General features: G+C 38.8%; 1 protein-coding gene across 1 annotated transcript in view; it reads left to right on the forward strand.

Annotated features, from left to right (window-relative positions):
- Positions 1-14,756, forward strand: part of RABL3 (RAB, member of RAS oncogene family-like 3) — a 44,780-nt gene that overhangs the window by 20,374 nt on the left and 9,650 nt on the right. The window contains exons 3-5 of the mRNA XM_006755352.2: positions 3,028-3,157; positions 7,027-7,141; positions 10,262-10,412. Coding sequence (XP_006755415.1) covers positions 3,028-3,157; positions 7,027-7,141; positions 10,262-10,412 — 396 coding nt within the window. The remainder of the gene's footprint in view (positions 1-3,027; positions 3,158-7,026; positions 7,142-10,261; positions 10,413-14,756) is intronic.

The raw sequence follows: 14,756 nt of genomic DNA on the forward strand, positions 1-14,756 counted from the left end.
TTCCATTCTGTATTTGTGCGCCTTCAGTTCATCAACTGCTGTTAGTTTTGTACCATAAATTTTATCTTTTATATATCCCCATAAAAAAGTCTAGTAGATAAATTGGCTTTGTTTAAAGCTTAGTCTGGCTTTACCCATTATTTTAAATCAGTTAAGCCTGAAAAGGAGTGAAAATTGAGTTATCAGTTAAAGTGTGTGTGTATACATGTTTTTGGGACACCCTGTATTTTGGCCTTATAAGCCCACCACAGCCATAGTAAACAGAATTTGAACAAGAATTTTCCAGTGTCCATACAGGAGTAGTCTACTTATTGTGGAGGCTTTATAACCTGGTGAACAAGGCTCTGAACAGAATTGAGATGCTTTAGTTGGTATATTTGACTCTTTGTATTCAGTATGGGCAGGGAAAGGAGGCTTGAAGCTCAATCTGTAAACTCATCTATAAACAGGTTGTTTTTTTTTAAAAAAAGAACACGTAGTTTTAGTTACTTCATTGCACACAAAACAAATCCCTAGTAACATGATTATTTAGTAAATATAATGAGAATCAGATTTTGAAGGGGTTGGTAGGAATTCAAAGCATAGTGTGGAAAGGTATATAGAGGAGCTGATGTAGGATGTGAAACATCTCAATGTGGCTTCAATATTAGGCCTGAAATGTTTTGAATTTGAAGATGCTATATCTATATTTAGGTAAAAATGATTATCCTGTATGATAAAAGGCTAATATGCAAATTGTCCCCTTGAGAGTCCAAACAACTGAATAACCGGTCGCTGTGATGTGTGCTGACCACCAGGGGGTGTGCACAGAACATGGCGGGCGTCAGCCGCGGTGGGATGGTGGAGCAAGTGAGCGGGGGTGCCAGACCAAGGTGGGGCGCTGGTCACTGTCATTGGGGTGATCCTGTGGTGGTTACTGAAAATTCTTTGCTCCAGCGTGCTGTGGTCCCGCCTAGCGCTCACACCTGCTGCCAGCACTGGAGCCACCGCTGGTACTGGTTCCAATCAATTGGCATTTTCAGCTGGTGCGAGTGGCCGCTGACGGCCCATGATTGCCCCTGAGAGTTTCTCCATTTCCCCCTGCTCCTGAGGGGTGATCATGGCAGCAGTCGCCTCTCGCACCCGCTGATGGCACCAGCCCCACTCACACCCACTGCTGGTGCCACACCTGTCAGCCAGTGCGAGCTGGGCCAGCGTCATCAGCGTGTGGGAGCAGTGGCAGTGAGACTGGGGCTGCCGGCAGACTGGGGCCTGGGGGCCACAGCGGGAGGGGCCTGGCAGGGGTGCGGAGGATGGGCTGAGACATACTTCTATGCCCATCATAGCCTTGAGGCCCACAATTCCTTTTCAAGGTGCACTGGGCCCCTAGTTATTTATAATAGCCAAGATTTGGAAGCAGCACAAGTGTCCATCAGTAGATGAGTGGATAAAAAAGCTGTGGTACATTTACACAATGAAATACTACTCAGCCATAAAAAAGAAGGAAATCTTATCCTTTTGGAGATAAGATTTGCATGGAGATAAGATAAGCATGGAGAGTATTATAAGTGAAATAAGCCAGTCAGAGAAAGATAAATACCATATGCTTTCAATGTGGAATCTAATGAACAAAATAAACAAGCAAGCAAAATAGAAATAGACTTATAGATACAGAAAACAGACTGACAGCTGTCCGAGGGGAGGGGCTTTGGGAGGCTGAGTGAAAAAGATGAAGAGGATTAAGCAAGAAACAACAATTTATAGACACAAACAACAGTATGGTAATTACAAGAGAGAAAGGGGATGGAGGGACATAAAAGAGGGTAAAGGAGGATAAAGGGTGATGGAAAGATACTTGACTTTGTGAAGTGAACACAAAACAATACAAATTAATTAATTTAAAGGAACAGAGAAGCAACATGATAGCTTAAGGAAGTACATGCAATCAAGAGAAGGTAATTTTTTTTTAAGATAGGAAAAATTATGGCATATTTGTATGCTGGTGGGAATTATCCAACTGAGAAGGAAAATTTGATGGTGAGAGGAGCTACATCTTTGATAAGAAAGAGGGGGATCTCATGCACAAGAGGTGGGTATTTGTCATTAGGGACACAGACAGCCTATCTCTAATAGATGGAAGGAAAATAGATTTTACAGGCACAAATGCAGAGAGGTGGGTAAATATGGGAAGAACAGGTTGTAGAAGTTCTCTTTTGATTGTTTCTGTCACAGGAAGCAAGGTTACTAGCTGTATTTCAGAACAAGGAAGATATATTGGAAATTTTGAAAAAGAGGAGAAAGTATGAAATAATTACCTAGGAGAGAAAAATAGGAAATGAACTACTGTATGCAATTGACTGAAGGAAGCTTCAAAGTTAAAATGAATCCAATCAGGTTGAATGTGTATTTTCCTAAGCTTCACATTCAGCTGCCTGGGTTGTAGACATGGAAATCAAGAAAAAGGTGAATATAGCCCTGACTGGTTTGGCTCAGTGGATAGAGCGTCGGCCTGCGGACTGAAGGGTCCCAGGTTCGAATTCGGTCAAGGGCATGTACCTTGGTTGTGGGCACATCCCCAGTAAGGGGTGTGCAGGAGGCAGCTGATCGATGTTTCTCTCTCATCGATGTTTCTAACTTCTATTCCTCTCCCTTCCTCACTGTAAAAAATCAATAAAAATATTTTTTTTAAAAAAGGTGGATATAATTAGTGTTGGAATTTTGTCAGGTGAATATAATGTGAAATAGGGACAAAGGAGTGACTAAAATGACAAATCATGGATTTTATACTTAGTTAGAAAGGGATGATTTGGAAGTGGAAGGGGGAGCTGTGAAAGGTGTTAGGATCAATGATGTACATATAGAGTCCTCTGAGGTCAAAGATTATTATTTGAATTGGAGAATTAAAGGGAGGAAGTTTGAAAGAGAGGAGATGATGATCAGAGTCAGAGGGATGCTGATAAGTAGTGTCCAGTGCTTTAAACTGGAATGAGAGTGCTTACCAATTTCCTAAGTGGCTATAATAAGTATTTTGATGGATTGATTTTTTAGGTTCATGACTACAAAGAAGGAACCCCAGTAGAGAAGACCTACTATATAGAATTATGGGATGTTGGAGGTTCTGTGGGCAGTGCCAGCAGTGTGAAGAGCACAAGAGCAGTATTCTACAACTCTATCAATGGTAAAGCATTTTTTATTTCTCACATGTATTAATGGTCTAAGAGTACAGATCATCTGATATGGAGTGCTGTGGGATGCTGGACTCATCTTAATTTAAGAAAGGTGTAATGACTCACAACTCTTAATATAAATCTGCCTATCACATTCAAATTTATGTTTCTAGATTCTAACCATGTAATTCAGAACATTAAATATTTACTCTGTTTAGTGTTTCTATTTATATTATTCTCATAAACTAAATATTGAGAAATAAAATTGTATTTAGGGAACTTGACATAAAACATGGAACGTTCAAAACACTGTCCCCTGGGAGTGCTATTTCTCTAGTCAGTTGGGAAAATACAATAGAGCTGTTAGGAATCCCACAGTCTAAGCCAGATGTCACAGAAATAAAAATCTTTCTTTCTTTCATCTCCCCTTAGAGAGAGTCCTATGTAATTAATTATAAAGAGATGCTTAAGGGTATTTTTAGGGGTGCAAAAAATTCCTCCAGGTATAGAGATTCAAATACCTCGAACAGATTTCCAGATGGAGGCATGTGATAGAGGTCATAGTTGCAATTCATAGAGGGCCTACTCTGTCAAGAGACTAAACCACTGACACCTGTGATTTACCTATAGAGTTTCTTTATCTTCTTCTCTTTTTTAAATTTTTTAAACCTTGTACTGTGAAGTATAATATCAGCTTGTCTTTGATTGATGTACCAAAAGATTTGGCATCTCACCTCTTCCCTCCTGGTGTATGCTTAGCTAATACTCATTTATACTCATTCACTATTAGGTAAGCATTGTAATTGCTAAATATCTTCTTCATTCTTATGTTCTTCTTTCACTATCTTATCTTCCCTTGTCATAAGCTGTTGTGGATGCTATAAAAAATAAAAATAAAAAGGAGAAAAAGCTTCTTATCATTCGATATAAACTATAGAATACAGGATATAAACCATAGAATATTGTCCAAAAGTGTCCCAGTCTACCTAAAGAAAAAAAAATGAAACAAAAGAGTTATAAGATAGTGACATTAATGTATGATATTGTCATGCAGGAAAGAACATGATAATGGCATATATTAAAAGAATAAATATAAGTGAAAAAAACAGTAAGATAATCATAGATGACTTCTTAGAGAAAAGGAGAGAAAGAAAAGAACTAAAATCAAGTGATAAAACTTGGTTTATATCAGCCAAATGACTTTGTCAACGTTGATACCAATCTGATCTGGCAAAGAAAAGTTTAGATATATAACACTTTTGAACTTCTTTTTAGATCTTTTTGAGAAAAAGTTAAGAGCAAAATAAATGTAAAGATAAAAATTGTAAGTAATAAAGTTAAAAACCATTTAAAACCTAGAAAGTTTATGGAATTGAGTCATAAACTTAATAAGTGCTAAAGAAGAAAGCCATCTAAATCCACTTATTTGACTGTCTTTTCTATACCTACTATTCATTAGTGATTTGTCTCTTCCTTGAATATTACTGAAGTAATTGCATATATTTTGTTAGTTTTACAGAGAAGACTGAGACATATTTCTGTTTCTTAAAGTTTAAAAAAAAAAAGTCCCTTTAGCCCTGGCCAGGGATTGAATTGTCATCCCATACACCAAAAGGTTGTGGGTTTAATTTCTGGTCAGGGTGGACTTCAGGTTCAATCCCCAGTAAGGGTGGCGGGGGTGAGTAGGGGAGGCAGCCAATTAATGTTTCTCTCTCCCTCCCTCTCCCTTCCTTGCTCTGTAAAATCAATTAAGAAAAACATCTTAAAAACACACACACACAAATGCATAGTCTTTATTCTTAGTAATAACATTCTCAAGAGCTTACCTTCTTCCCACTGTAGTGAACTAGGCTGGTAATCCCCAAAGAAAATCTCTAAAGTATGTCTTTACCTCTTTCTCTTTTAAGATTAGAACATACTCTGATCAGCTGTCAACCTGATTTCTTTGCTCTGGCCCCCAGAGTGACCCTCCTAGCTCATACAAACAGGAACTCTCAACCCAAATGAAAGAGGGAGAATAAGGAAAGAGTACTCAAATGCCTTTAAAAACTCCAGAGCCTTAAATAGAAATCTTTTTTTTAAGAAATGAACTCCTTCCAGTCTAGCTAATAGCTCATCTAAACCTTTGTAATCCTTTCACTTTCCCAACCAAAAGTCTCACCCATAGCTTTATGATATTTATACCTGGGTAATAGGGAGAGGAGAAAATATCTGCCACTCCTGTGCCCTAAAGTAAGACTTTATTCTGTTTTTCCTCAATCTTTTATTGTCAAATTAACTGAGTTCAAGGCAAGTTATTCAACCTCTCTGAGCCTCAGTTTCCACATGTATAAAATAAAGGTAATTCCTACTTCATAGAACTGTTCTGAAAATCAAATTAGATAACACATGTAAAGTACAATATGTAGCATGTAAGTGATGAATAAATGTTAGCTGGTTTTTTAATATATTTTTTAATTGATTTCTGAGAGGAAGGGAGAGAGAGATAGAAACATCAGTGATGAGAGAGAATCATTGATAGGCTCCCTCCTGCATGCCCCCTACTGGGGGGTCAAATCCACAACCTGGGTATGTACCCTGACTGGGAATTGAACCGTGACACTCAACCGCTGAGCCCGCCAGCCAGGCAGCTCTGTTTTTTAATGGTAGCTCTTTATTCCTTTTTAAAAAAATCTATTTTTAATTATGTGTCCTTGATGCCTAATAGAACACCTCATTGAGGAAGGTAAAGTGAATGCAGTTCGATATGGGGACAACTGTCAGATCTCTATTTATTCCAGATGCCAGGTGAGAGAACAGATTTATCTGAGCCAGCTTGAACAAGTCAGCTATGACATGCACAAGCACCTTCATTGTACAAATGTCTGTAACATCTAGAGAAGCCAAATAATTCTAACTCTTTTGCCCTTCTTTTTTAAATTGACATGAAAATGGAGGAATCATCAGTTTCACATCCTCTCTTCACAGTAGAATCTGGGTAATACAAAAGGTTGGGAGTTTAAAAACCTATAGTCTTTTGACCTCAAGATATCTTAAATTTCATTAGGCATAAAAGCTTTTCCTTTTTTATCTATAGCTTATTGGAATAATTACCTGCTTTTCTTTCCTGTCTAGGATCTTAACTGATTCTGTTTAATTGTATTTCTGAGCCTCATTACATTTTATCATTTTCCTCATCTCTCAAAAGTCCATCTATTTTCTATTATTTGTATCTCTTGACTATTTCTTCTTATCCCCTTCTAATGGCATTATTTATTTTGTTCTTTTAACTGTATCTCTCAAAGAACTAAAAAATTGGACTCTTGAGTTGATTAGGCAGGCCCATGTAATCTACAGGAAAACATTTTCCAGGTAAAGAATAACAGTTGTATCAAATTAAATCAATACTGTTTTAATTTATTTTATTTAATATTTTTAGTGAAAATAAGTAATATGTGTATGTATGATGTCTGTGACAATACTGTGCAGAGTGCAATACTATGCAGAGTGCAGTTAGCTTTTTGAATGCATATAATTTCTTATATACTTGAAGTATTTTTTATTCTTTTTTGATGAAGTGGTTCTGCAATTAGGATCAGACAGAGTAGGCACACATTAAGTGTTGAATGAAGAAAAAGAAAGAAAAGACATTCTAAAAGTTTAATGACATTTTATAGAATTTTTAGAAGTTCGACTGACAAAGGAAATTTGGTAGATTATTTGTAAAAACTTGTAGAAGAAATTTTAAAATAATTGTGTCTGAGTAGTATTATACCTACTACTACAATGCTAGGTTCACTAAGCAGCTCAATGCTTGTTATTTATTTACTAAGTCTCACTTTGCCAATTCGGAAATGAAGAATTGTTCCTGTACTGACATTATTTTCTCTGATTATTTTAGGTATTATTTTAGTACATGACTTAACAAATAAGAAGTCATCCCAAAACTTGTATCGTTGGTCATCAGAAGCTCTCAACAAGGATTTGGTGCCAACCGGAGTCTTGGTAACAAATGGGTAAGCCCAAATTACTTCGTAATTGGTTCGAAATGTTATAGCAAGCACAAGAATGCACCCTCCAAAATAACACTTTGTAAGATGTTTGATTTGCAAATATTTTCTCCCAGTCTGTACATTGCCTTTTCATTCTCCTAACGGTGACTTTCACAAAGCAATAGTTCGACATTTCTAAAATGTCTAATTTCTCAGTTTTTTCTTTTATATTTTATACTTTGGGTAGGTATCATGTGTAAGAACTCTTGGCTTAAGTCCAGAACATGCAGATTTTCTCCTTTGTTTGTTCTAGAAGTTTTATAGTTTTAGGTTTACTTTTAGATCTGTGCTCCTTTTTGAGTTACTTATAATGTGGAAGGTTTTAGTTGAGGGTGACTTTTGCATATGAATGTCCAATTGTCACAGCACAATCTATTGACAAGATTAATCTTTCTTCATTGAATTGCTTTTACTCTTTTGCCATAAATCAGTTGACCATATTTATATGGGTCTATTTCTAGACTCCCTAATTCCATTCCATTGCTCTGTTTGCCTATCCCTTCACCAATACTATAGTCTTGATTATTGTAGCATTATAGTAAGTCTTAAAATTAGGTAGTGTGATTCCTCCAATTCTTTAGCTAGTCTAGTTTGCCTCACCATATAAAATTGAAATCAGCTTGTCTATATTGGCAAAAATTATGCTTGGATTTTTTTTTAAATACATTTTATTGATTTTTTACAGAGAGGAAGGGAGAGGGACAGAGAGTTAGAAACATCAATGAGAGCGAAACATCGATCAGCTGCCTCCTGCACACCTCCTACTGGGGATGTGCCCGCAACGAAGGTACATGCCCTTGACCGGAATCGAACCTGGGACCCTACAGTCCACAGGCTGACGCTCTATCCACTGAGCCAAACCGGTTAGGGCTATGCTTGGATTTTTATTGGAATTGCAATAAACCTATAAATCACGTCAGAATATTTGTTGCCTCTTCTAATCCATGAGCACAGATGTTTTACTTCAAAACATCTTCAGTGATAATCCTAGATATGATATCATTTCATCTGTGTACTTCAGTGTGTAACTTTAAATATTAAGAACTTTTTGAACATAACCAAAATGTAATTGTCATACTTAAAATTAACAATAATCCTTTAATATAGAATATTATTTTAATTTACACAAATGTCTTGTAAATATTGGTTTATTCAAATCTGTGTCTAAGTAAGGTCCACTCATTGTATTTACTTTCTTTTCATCTTAACTTCCCCTTCCTTTTTAAATTTTTATCTTTTACCCTCTAGCAGTTTATTTTTTGAAAAAAAGATGGCTTGTTTGTCTTTTAGAATTTTTTGTATTCTGGATTTTGCTGATTGCTTGCTGATAAGAGCTGTTAAATTTGTTTCTCTGAATCCTAAATCTTCTCTAAAATGGTAGTTAAGTATAGCGATCTGAAAGATGCAATTTTTTGGGTTTTTTTGGTGTGTTTGCCAAAGTTAAATTGGATGTAAGGTTTAATAAAAGAGAGAAAAAATGGAAGCTAAAAAAAGATATGAGAACAAATTATATGTGTATTTCAACATGTATGTTATGATACATATATAATACATATGCTAATGTATAACACGTGCAGCATATTATATTACATATGTAATATATGTGATTTGCAAGAGATTATGCAAGACTACAAGTGACAGAGATATATGTGTATTAAAGATGATGTTGGATGAACTGTATACAAAAATTTGAATATGCACCGTACTTAGTGAGTATAGGAAAATAAAATGATCCTAACAGAGGACACTCTCAATGCTTTATTATCTAATAAAGCAGATTTCAGTTTTAGACAATTTCTCCTAAATCAGGGATGATATTGGCAAAAAGAATCAAAGGTCTTGAACTCAAGCTATTGTTGGCTTTGTTGCAATAAATAGAATGGTAATATTTTTATGAAATGGGAGTTAATAGTTCAAAACAATTGTGTTGCAAGGCTGAATAGTAACTGAGGTTCTACAAGATTATTGTAAAAGGCAAAAAAAATAATAATTTTGTACACACACCCCTAATTTAGATTATTCAAAGAGAAAGGGAAATAATATCAAAGGAAGAAAAACAGCTATGCTCAACTGGCTTGTATTGATTGGATTGTGCAATATTGATTTACTGTCATCGGGTGTTTGAAACCAGATTTTGCTGACCATTGTAAATTGAGCTTATAACATGTCAAAAAGCCAAACCTTTTATTTCTCATATGTGAATAGAATTTAATTCAACAACGTTGGGCTCTATGTTCCTTTTAGTTATAGAAGGAATACCACTCTATCCTTTGGGTAGAAATAGAAAAAAAGAATTGTAAAGAACTGTAGTGCTGGTACAATTGTTATTGTACCAACAAAGAGAGGTAACTAGCCCAAGGTTATACAGTGACCCTAAGGGATTTGTATTGCTTGTCCTTGTTCTCCCTGTCCTGTCTCCCACAGCTCTCATATCAGGACAAACAACTGTTTGGTATTCAATTCTTTCCTTTTACTATTCATTTTGTGGTTTAGCTGTTTCTTCCCTTTCCATGTATTGAAACCATCTTAATGGTTGATTTATTCTGGCCTTTAGCATCCCTATTTCCTGTTTTCCTTGAACAATCTATTTTTCATTGTAATTCATAGACAGAAATATGTATGGTAGTATAGAGTTTATTTATAACCTTGCAGATACCCAGAAGCTTGTCATTTTCCCCTCTGGCACAAGGCTTGAGGGCCATGCTAGTTTCCAGGGTTTTCTTTACACTGAGGTTTGAATCCACTCTGTGCATCTATATAGAAAAATCCCTGAGCCTTAGGAGATAGAGCTTTGGGAGAAGTCAACTCAACCTACCTTGGTATACCTGTGGGCACTCAGTTATTCAAGTAGTCTATAAGGGCTCATGGGCACAAATTTTGAGTAGTTAGATAAATAGTTGGAACTCTGTAGATGGTGAGGATGGATTGTTAAATAAACAAGTAGATGGGAGAAATTAGGAGAAAAATAGGTCTATAGGTGAGTCAGTGAATGATCAGTAAAATAGTATAAGCTAGTTGCATTTAAATATTATACATCTACATCAGAAAGGTAAATTCTGTTCACCTCTTCATTGTTTATCACAGGGACTATGACCAGGAACAGTTTGCTGAGAACCAAATCCCACTCCTGGTAATAGGGACTAAACTGGATCAGATTCACGAAACCAAGCGCCATGAAGTTTTAACTAGGACTGCTTTCCTGGCTGAGGATTTCAATGCAGAAGAGATTAATTTGGTGTGTATTTTCACTAATGCATGTTTGTATTACTGTCAGTTGAAAGTGAACCTGAAGACTTCACAAGTCATATATTCTCCCCAAAGAAGCTTTATACTTGAAGTCAGGCTATTTTGGTTCTACTCCAAAATATGGTGCAAATTGGAATCAACATAGACTGTCAGATGGGCAGTCACTTCAGTCTCTTTATATGCTGATCTGTTGGAATGTTTAAACTTTGTTCTATGAATAATGTAAAAATCATGGGCTTTTTCTTTAAAAGATTTTTAAAAATCACCCTAAAGTCAAAATAAGTAACTTAAGGTGTGACAAAGAAAGATTGTGATACTGTACCTTGATTATTCTTGCTTTAGAAAAGCCTCTGAGTGTTTTAAATTACAGAATTTACCTTAAAGGGCAAACAACTAGACAAGTGAAAAAATTACAACCTATAAACCAGGAGTGCTTCATAGGCATTCGTTTCTATACACTCTTACGTGTATACGGACGATTGAATCCCTTCCTGAGATATTTAACTCAATTAGAATTTGGTGCTAAAAAGGCTAAGAAAAGTCCTCATATAAACCAGTTGGTGTTGCCCAGAGAAAGATATGTCATTGCTCACAAGTAGGATTTGTGCAGCATATATGGTGCACTGGCATTCAGACATGTGGTGGTCGTAGTGGTTTAATAATACCAGTTGCTACCATTTATTATTTACATGCCAAGCACTGTTCTGCTTATTTACATACGTTATCTCACATGCATTCTCTTCATATCATCTCTATAAAGTAGGCATTATTGTTATCCCCATTTTAAAGGTGAAGACTAGTAGCAGAGAGAGTAACTAGGCAATAGTTACCCAGATAAGCGGGCACTCTGACTTCATAGCCTGTGCTGTACAATTAACCCTATTTTACACTTAATTTTCCTACAATTAACATTTAGAATCTTGGAAAGAACTCTTAGAAATCACCTAGATTAACAGTTACCCAAAGCTGACTGCATATTCATATTACCAGCAAACAGTACCTGTGAAAAATTTTTAATAACTGCCCCATAGCAGGAGCTTTTTATTCATAAGGTCTGGCAGGAGGACTCTAGTTTAACAAATAACTCAGGTGATTCCAATGCCCTTACTCTGGGAGTCAACATTTGTGAACACTGCTTTGGTTCAACCACCTCTACCCCCATAATTGAATCAGCTTCTGTTACATTCTACTTGGCAGTTAAGGTACCTTATTTCTCTCAACTGCCACCATGGAATATTCAGTGTAAATGCCCCTGGTGGTCAGCACTGGACCATAGGTTACAGAAGATTCCTGCTCTTTAGAATATATAATCTATATATATAAAAGCCTAAGCGACCATTACGACCGGTTGACCGGAATGACCAGTTGCTATGAAGCACACTGACCACCAGGGGGCAGATGCTCAACATAGGAGCTGCCCCCTGGTGGTCAGTACACACCCACAGCAGGAGCGCCACTCAGCCAGAAGCCAGGCTCACCTCTGGCGAGCACAGCTGCGGTGGTGGGAGCCTCTTCCGCCTCCACAGCAGTGCTACGCAGCCGTGGGGCGCCCAGCCCCGGCTCAGGCTCCTTCCCGGCCACCTTCCCCTTCGGCACTGCTACACCCCTTGCGGGATGTCGGACTGCCGGTTTCGGCCCGATCCCTGCAGGTCAGTCCGACATCCCCCAAGGGGCCCCGGATTGAGAGAGGGCATAGACCAGGCTGAGAGACCCCACCCATGCATGAATCCGTGCACCAGGCCTATAATCCTATATAATAAAAGAGAAAAATGGTAATTGGCGTACGACCATACCCTTTTCATTGGCTAATCAGGGCTATATGCAAATTAACTGCCAACTCAGATGGCAGTTAACTGACAACAAAATGGCGGTTAATTTGCATATGTAGGCACAATGCAGTGAGGCGAAAGGGAAAACAGAAAGAAGCCCCCTGCCACTGACAGTGATCGGAACCCCAGGGGGGCACTAAGAACCCCCAGCGCCGCCTTTGCCCTGCCCCCCAGCCATGATCGGAGAATCAGGCGCCTTTGCCGCCCTGGCCAGTGATAGCAGGAAGTAGGGGTGGAGCCAGCGATGGGAGCTGGGCAGGGTCAAAGCTGGCAGTCCCGGGAACTAGGGGTCCCTTGCCTGGGCCTAAAGCGGAGCCCACGATCGCGGGGCCGCTGCTGCTGCGGGTCTCCACTGCCTGGGCAGGACGCCTCGGCCAGAGGCGTTAGGCCTGGGCAGGGGCAGAGCGGGAGATCGCGGGGTGCTGGGGGTCCCCTGCCCAGGCCTAATGACTTGGCCAGAGGCCTTAGGCCTGGGCAGGGGCAGAGCGGGAGATCGCGGGGTGCTGGGGGTCCCCTGCCCAGGCCTAATGACTTGGCCAGAGGCCTTAGGCCTGGGCAGGGGCAGAGCGGGAGATCGCGGGGTGCTGGGGGTCCCCTGCCCAGGCCTAATGACTTGGCCAGAGGCCTTAGGCCTGGGCAGGGGTCAGAGCGGGAGATGCGGGGTGCTGGGGGTCCCCTGCCCAGGCCTGAATGACTTGGCCAGAGGCCTTAGGCCTGGGCCAGGGGCAGAGCGGGAGATCGCGGGGTGCTGGGGGTCCCCTGCCCAGGCCTAATGACTTGGCCAGAGGCCTTAGGCCTGGGCAGGGGCAGAGCGGGAGATCGCGGGGTGCTGGGGGTCCCCTGCCCAGGCCTAATGACTTGGCCAGAGGCCTTAGGCCTGGGCAGGGGCAGAGCGGGAGATCGCGGGGTGCTGGGGGTCCCCTGCCCAGGCCTGCCGCAGGGGGCCGATCCTGCGATTGGAGATTGATGGGGGGCAATGCCTGAGGGCTCCCAGTATGTGAGAGGGGGCAGGCTGGGCTGAGGGACACTCCCCCTCACCCCCACCCAGTGCACGAATTTCGTGCACCAGGCCCCTAGTATAATATATAATGCTGAGGTTACTTCCTTTGAAAATTATTTCCAAAGTAAAATTTACCATTACATATACTTAATTTGTTCCATTAATTACTTTCAATGTGTTTTGGGAAGTATCTGTTTATAGTGGTTAAATGTATGATTTCATACTTTATTTGCAAAGTCAGAGCCAATTGTTAACAAGATGTAAAGGTACTCAACTGGTGATACTTTGGCACACAGTCTCCACAGAGTTCACATACAACATACTTTTGGCCTTCTATCCATGTATGGCCTTGAGGACACAGCAGGAGCGACAAGGGGGTCTTGAGTATACAGGGAACTAAAAATGAGGAAAATTGGTTAAGAATTTAAAAAAGAGATAATCAGAAAGACTCAGCAAGTAAATATAAAGCCTCAAATAATAAACTAGTGTAACAATATTAGTGCTAGCATCTTTAGTTACTGTATGTATACATCAAAGAAGGAATCAGAGTTATCATCTTATACCTGAAAAATGTCAGTGTTTAAATTCTAGATAGGGAGAAGATTACTTACTTTTTTCAAATCCTGTTAGGCTTATTGTGTCTAGTACAGTTTTTTTCTCTGTTATGCATTTATTTCAAAATGGTCATATTAAAGCATCTTCCCTGGTTATTATTCCTTTCTCAAGCTTAGACAAGCTATTTAGAGCTATTAATTTTCAGGTTTTGCTCTCAGCCGTGATCAATAACAGATGGCTCTTTCAGCCTTAAAATTCTTATCCTGAAATTATAGAATTTCTCTAGCCTGGTCAAGCTTAAATTGTGCAGCCTTAGAATTAAGTTTTTGGGAGGTTTTGTTTATTTGTTTGCTACTTAGTTTAGATTTTGTATTTAGTACTGCAGCTCTATTTGGAATCATCTTCGAAGCCTTTTAACATTCTGATGACTACTTAATTAGTATCCATTTTGTAAAACACCTAACACAGGTCCATCTAAGGTTTGTCTCTTATATGCCCCAAATGCTGTATAAATGTGTTCAAACATTATTTCAAATACAATAGTTTGCATAATAATATTTCAGCTTATGTAATCTATTTATGGAATTATCTTTTATATTAGGTGCTTGTGTCTGAAAATTCAGTCTGAATAGCATTTTCTTGGAATGAAGAGAGAAGGGAACTAATATTTCAGTACTTGCTATGTGCCAGACATGCATTAACTCATTTAATTTTCACAGCAATCCTATGGGATAAGTATCGTTATCCCCATTTCATAAATGAACTACACTTTAAAGATTTAGTAACCTAACCAATGTCACACAGTCTAGAAATGTAGAGACAGATATTCAGATTCAGAGCTTGCTGGCTTCTAATATTCTGTGATCTTTGAAACATTTGTTAGAGTCTCTCTTTTTTTGTGGTTTTGAAAATGTATTATAGATTCTGGCCAAAATTAAAAATGGGAACC

The sequence above is a fragment of the Myotis davidii genome, unplaced genomic scaffold, assembly GCF_000327345.1.
Source record: "Myotis davidii unplaced genomic scaffold, ASM32734v1 scaffold292, whole genome shotgun sequence".
Classification (NCBI taxonomy): domain Eukaryota; kingdom Metazoa; phylum Chordata; class Mammalia; order Chiroptera; family Vespertilionidae; genus Myotis; species Myotis davidii.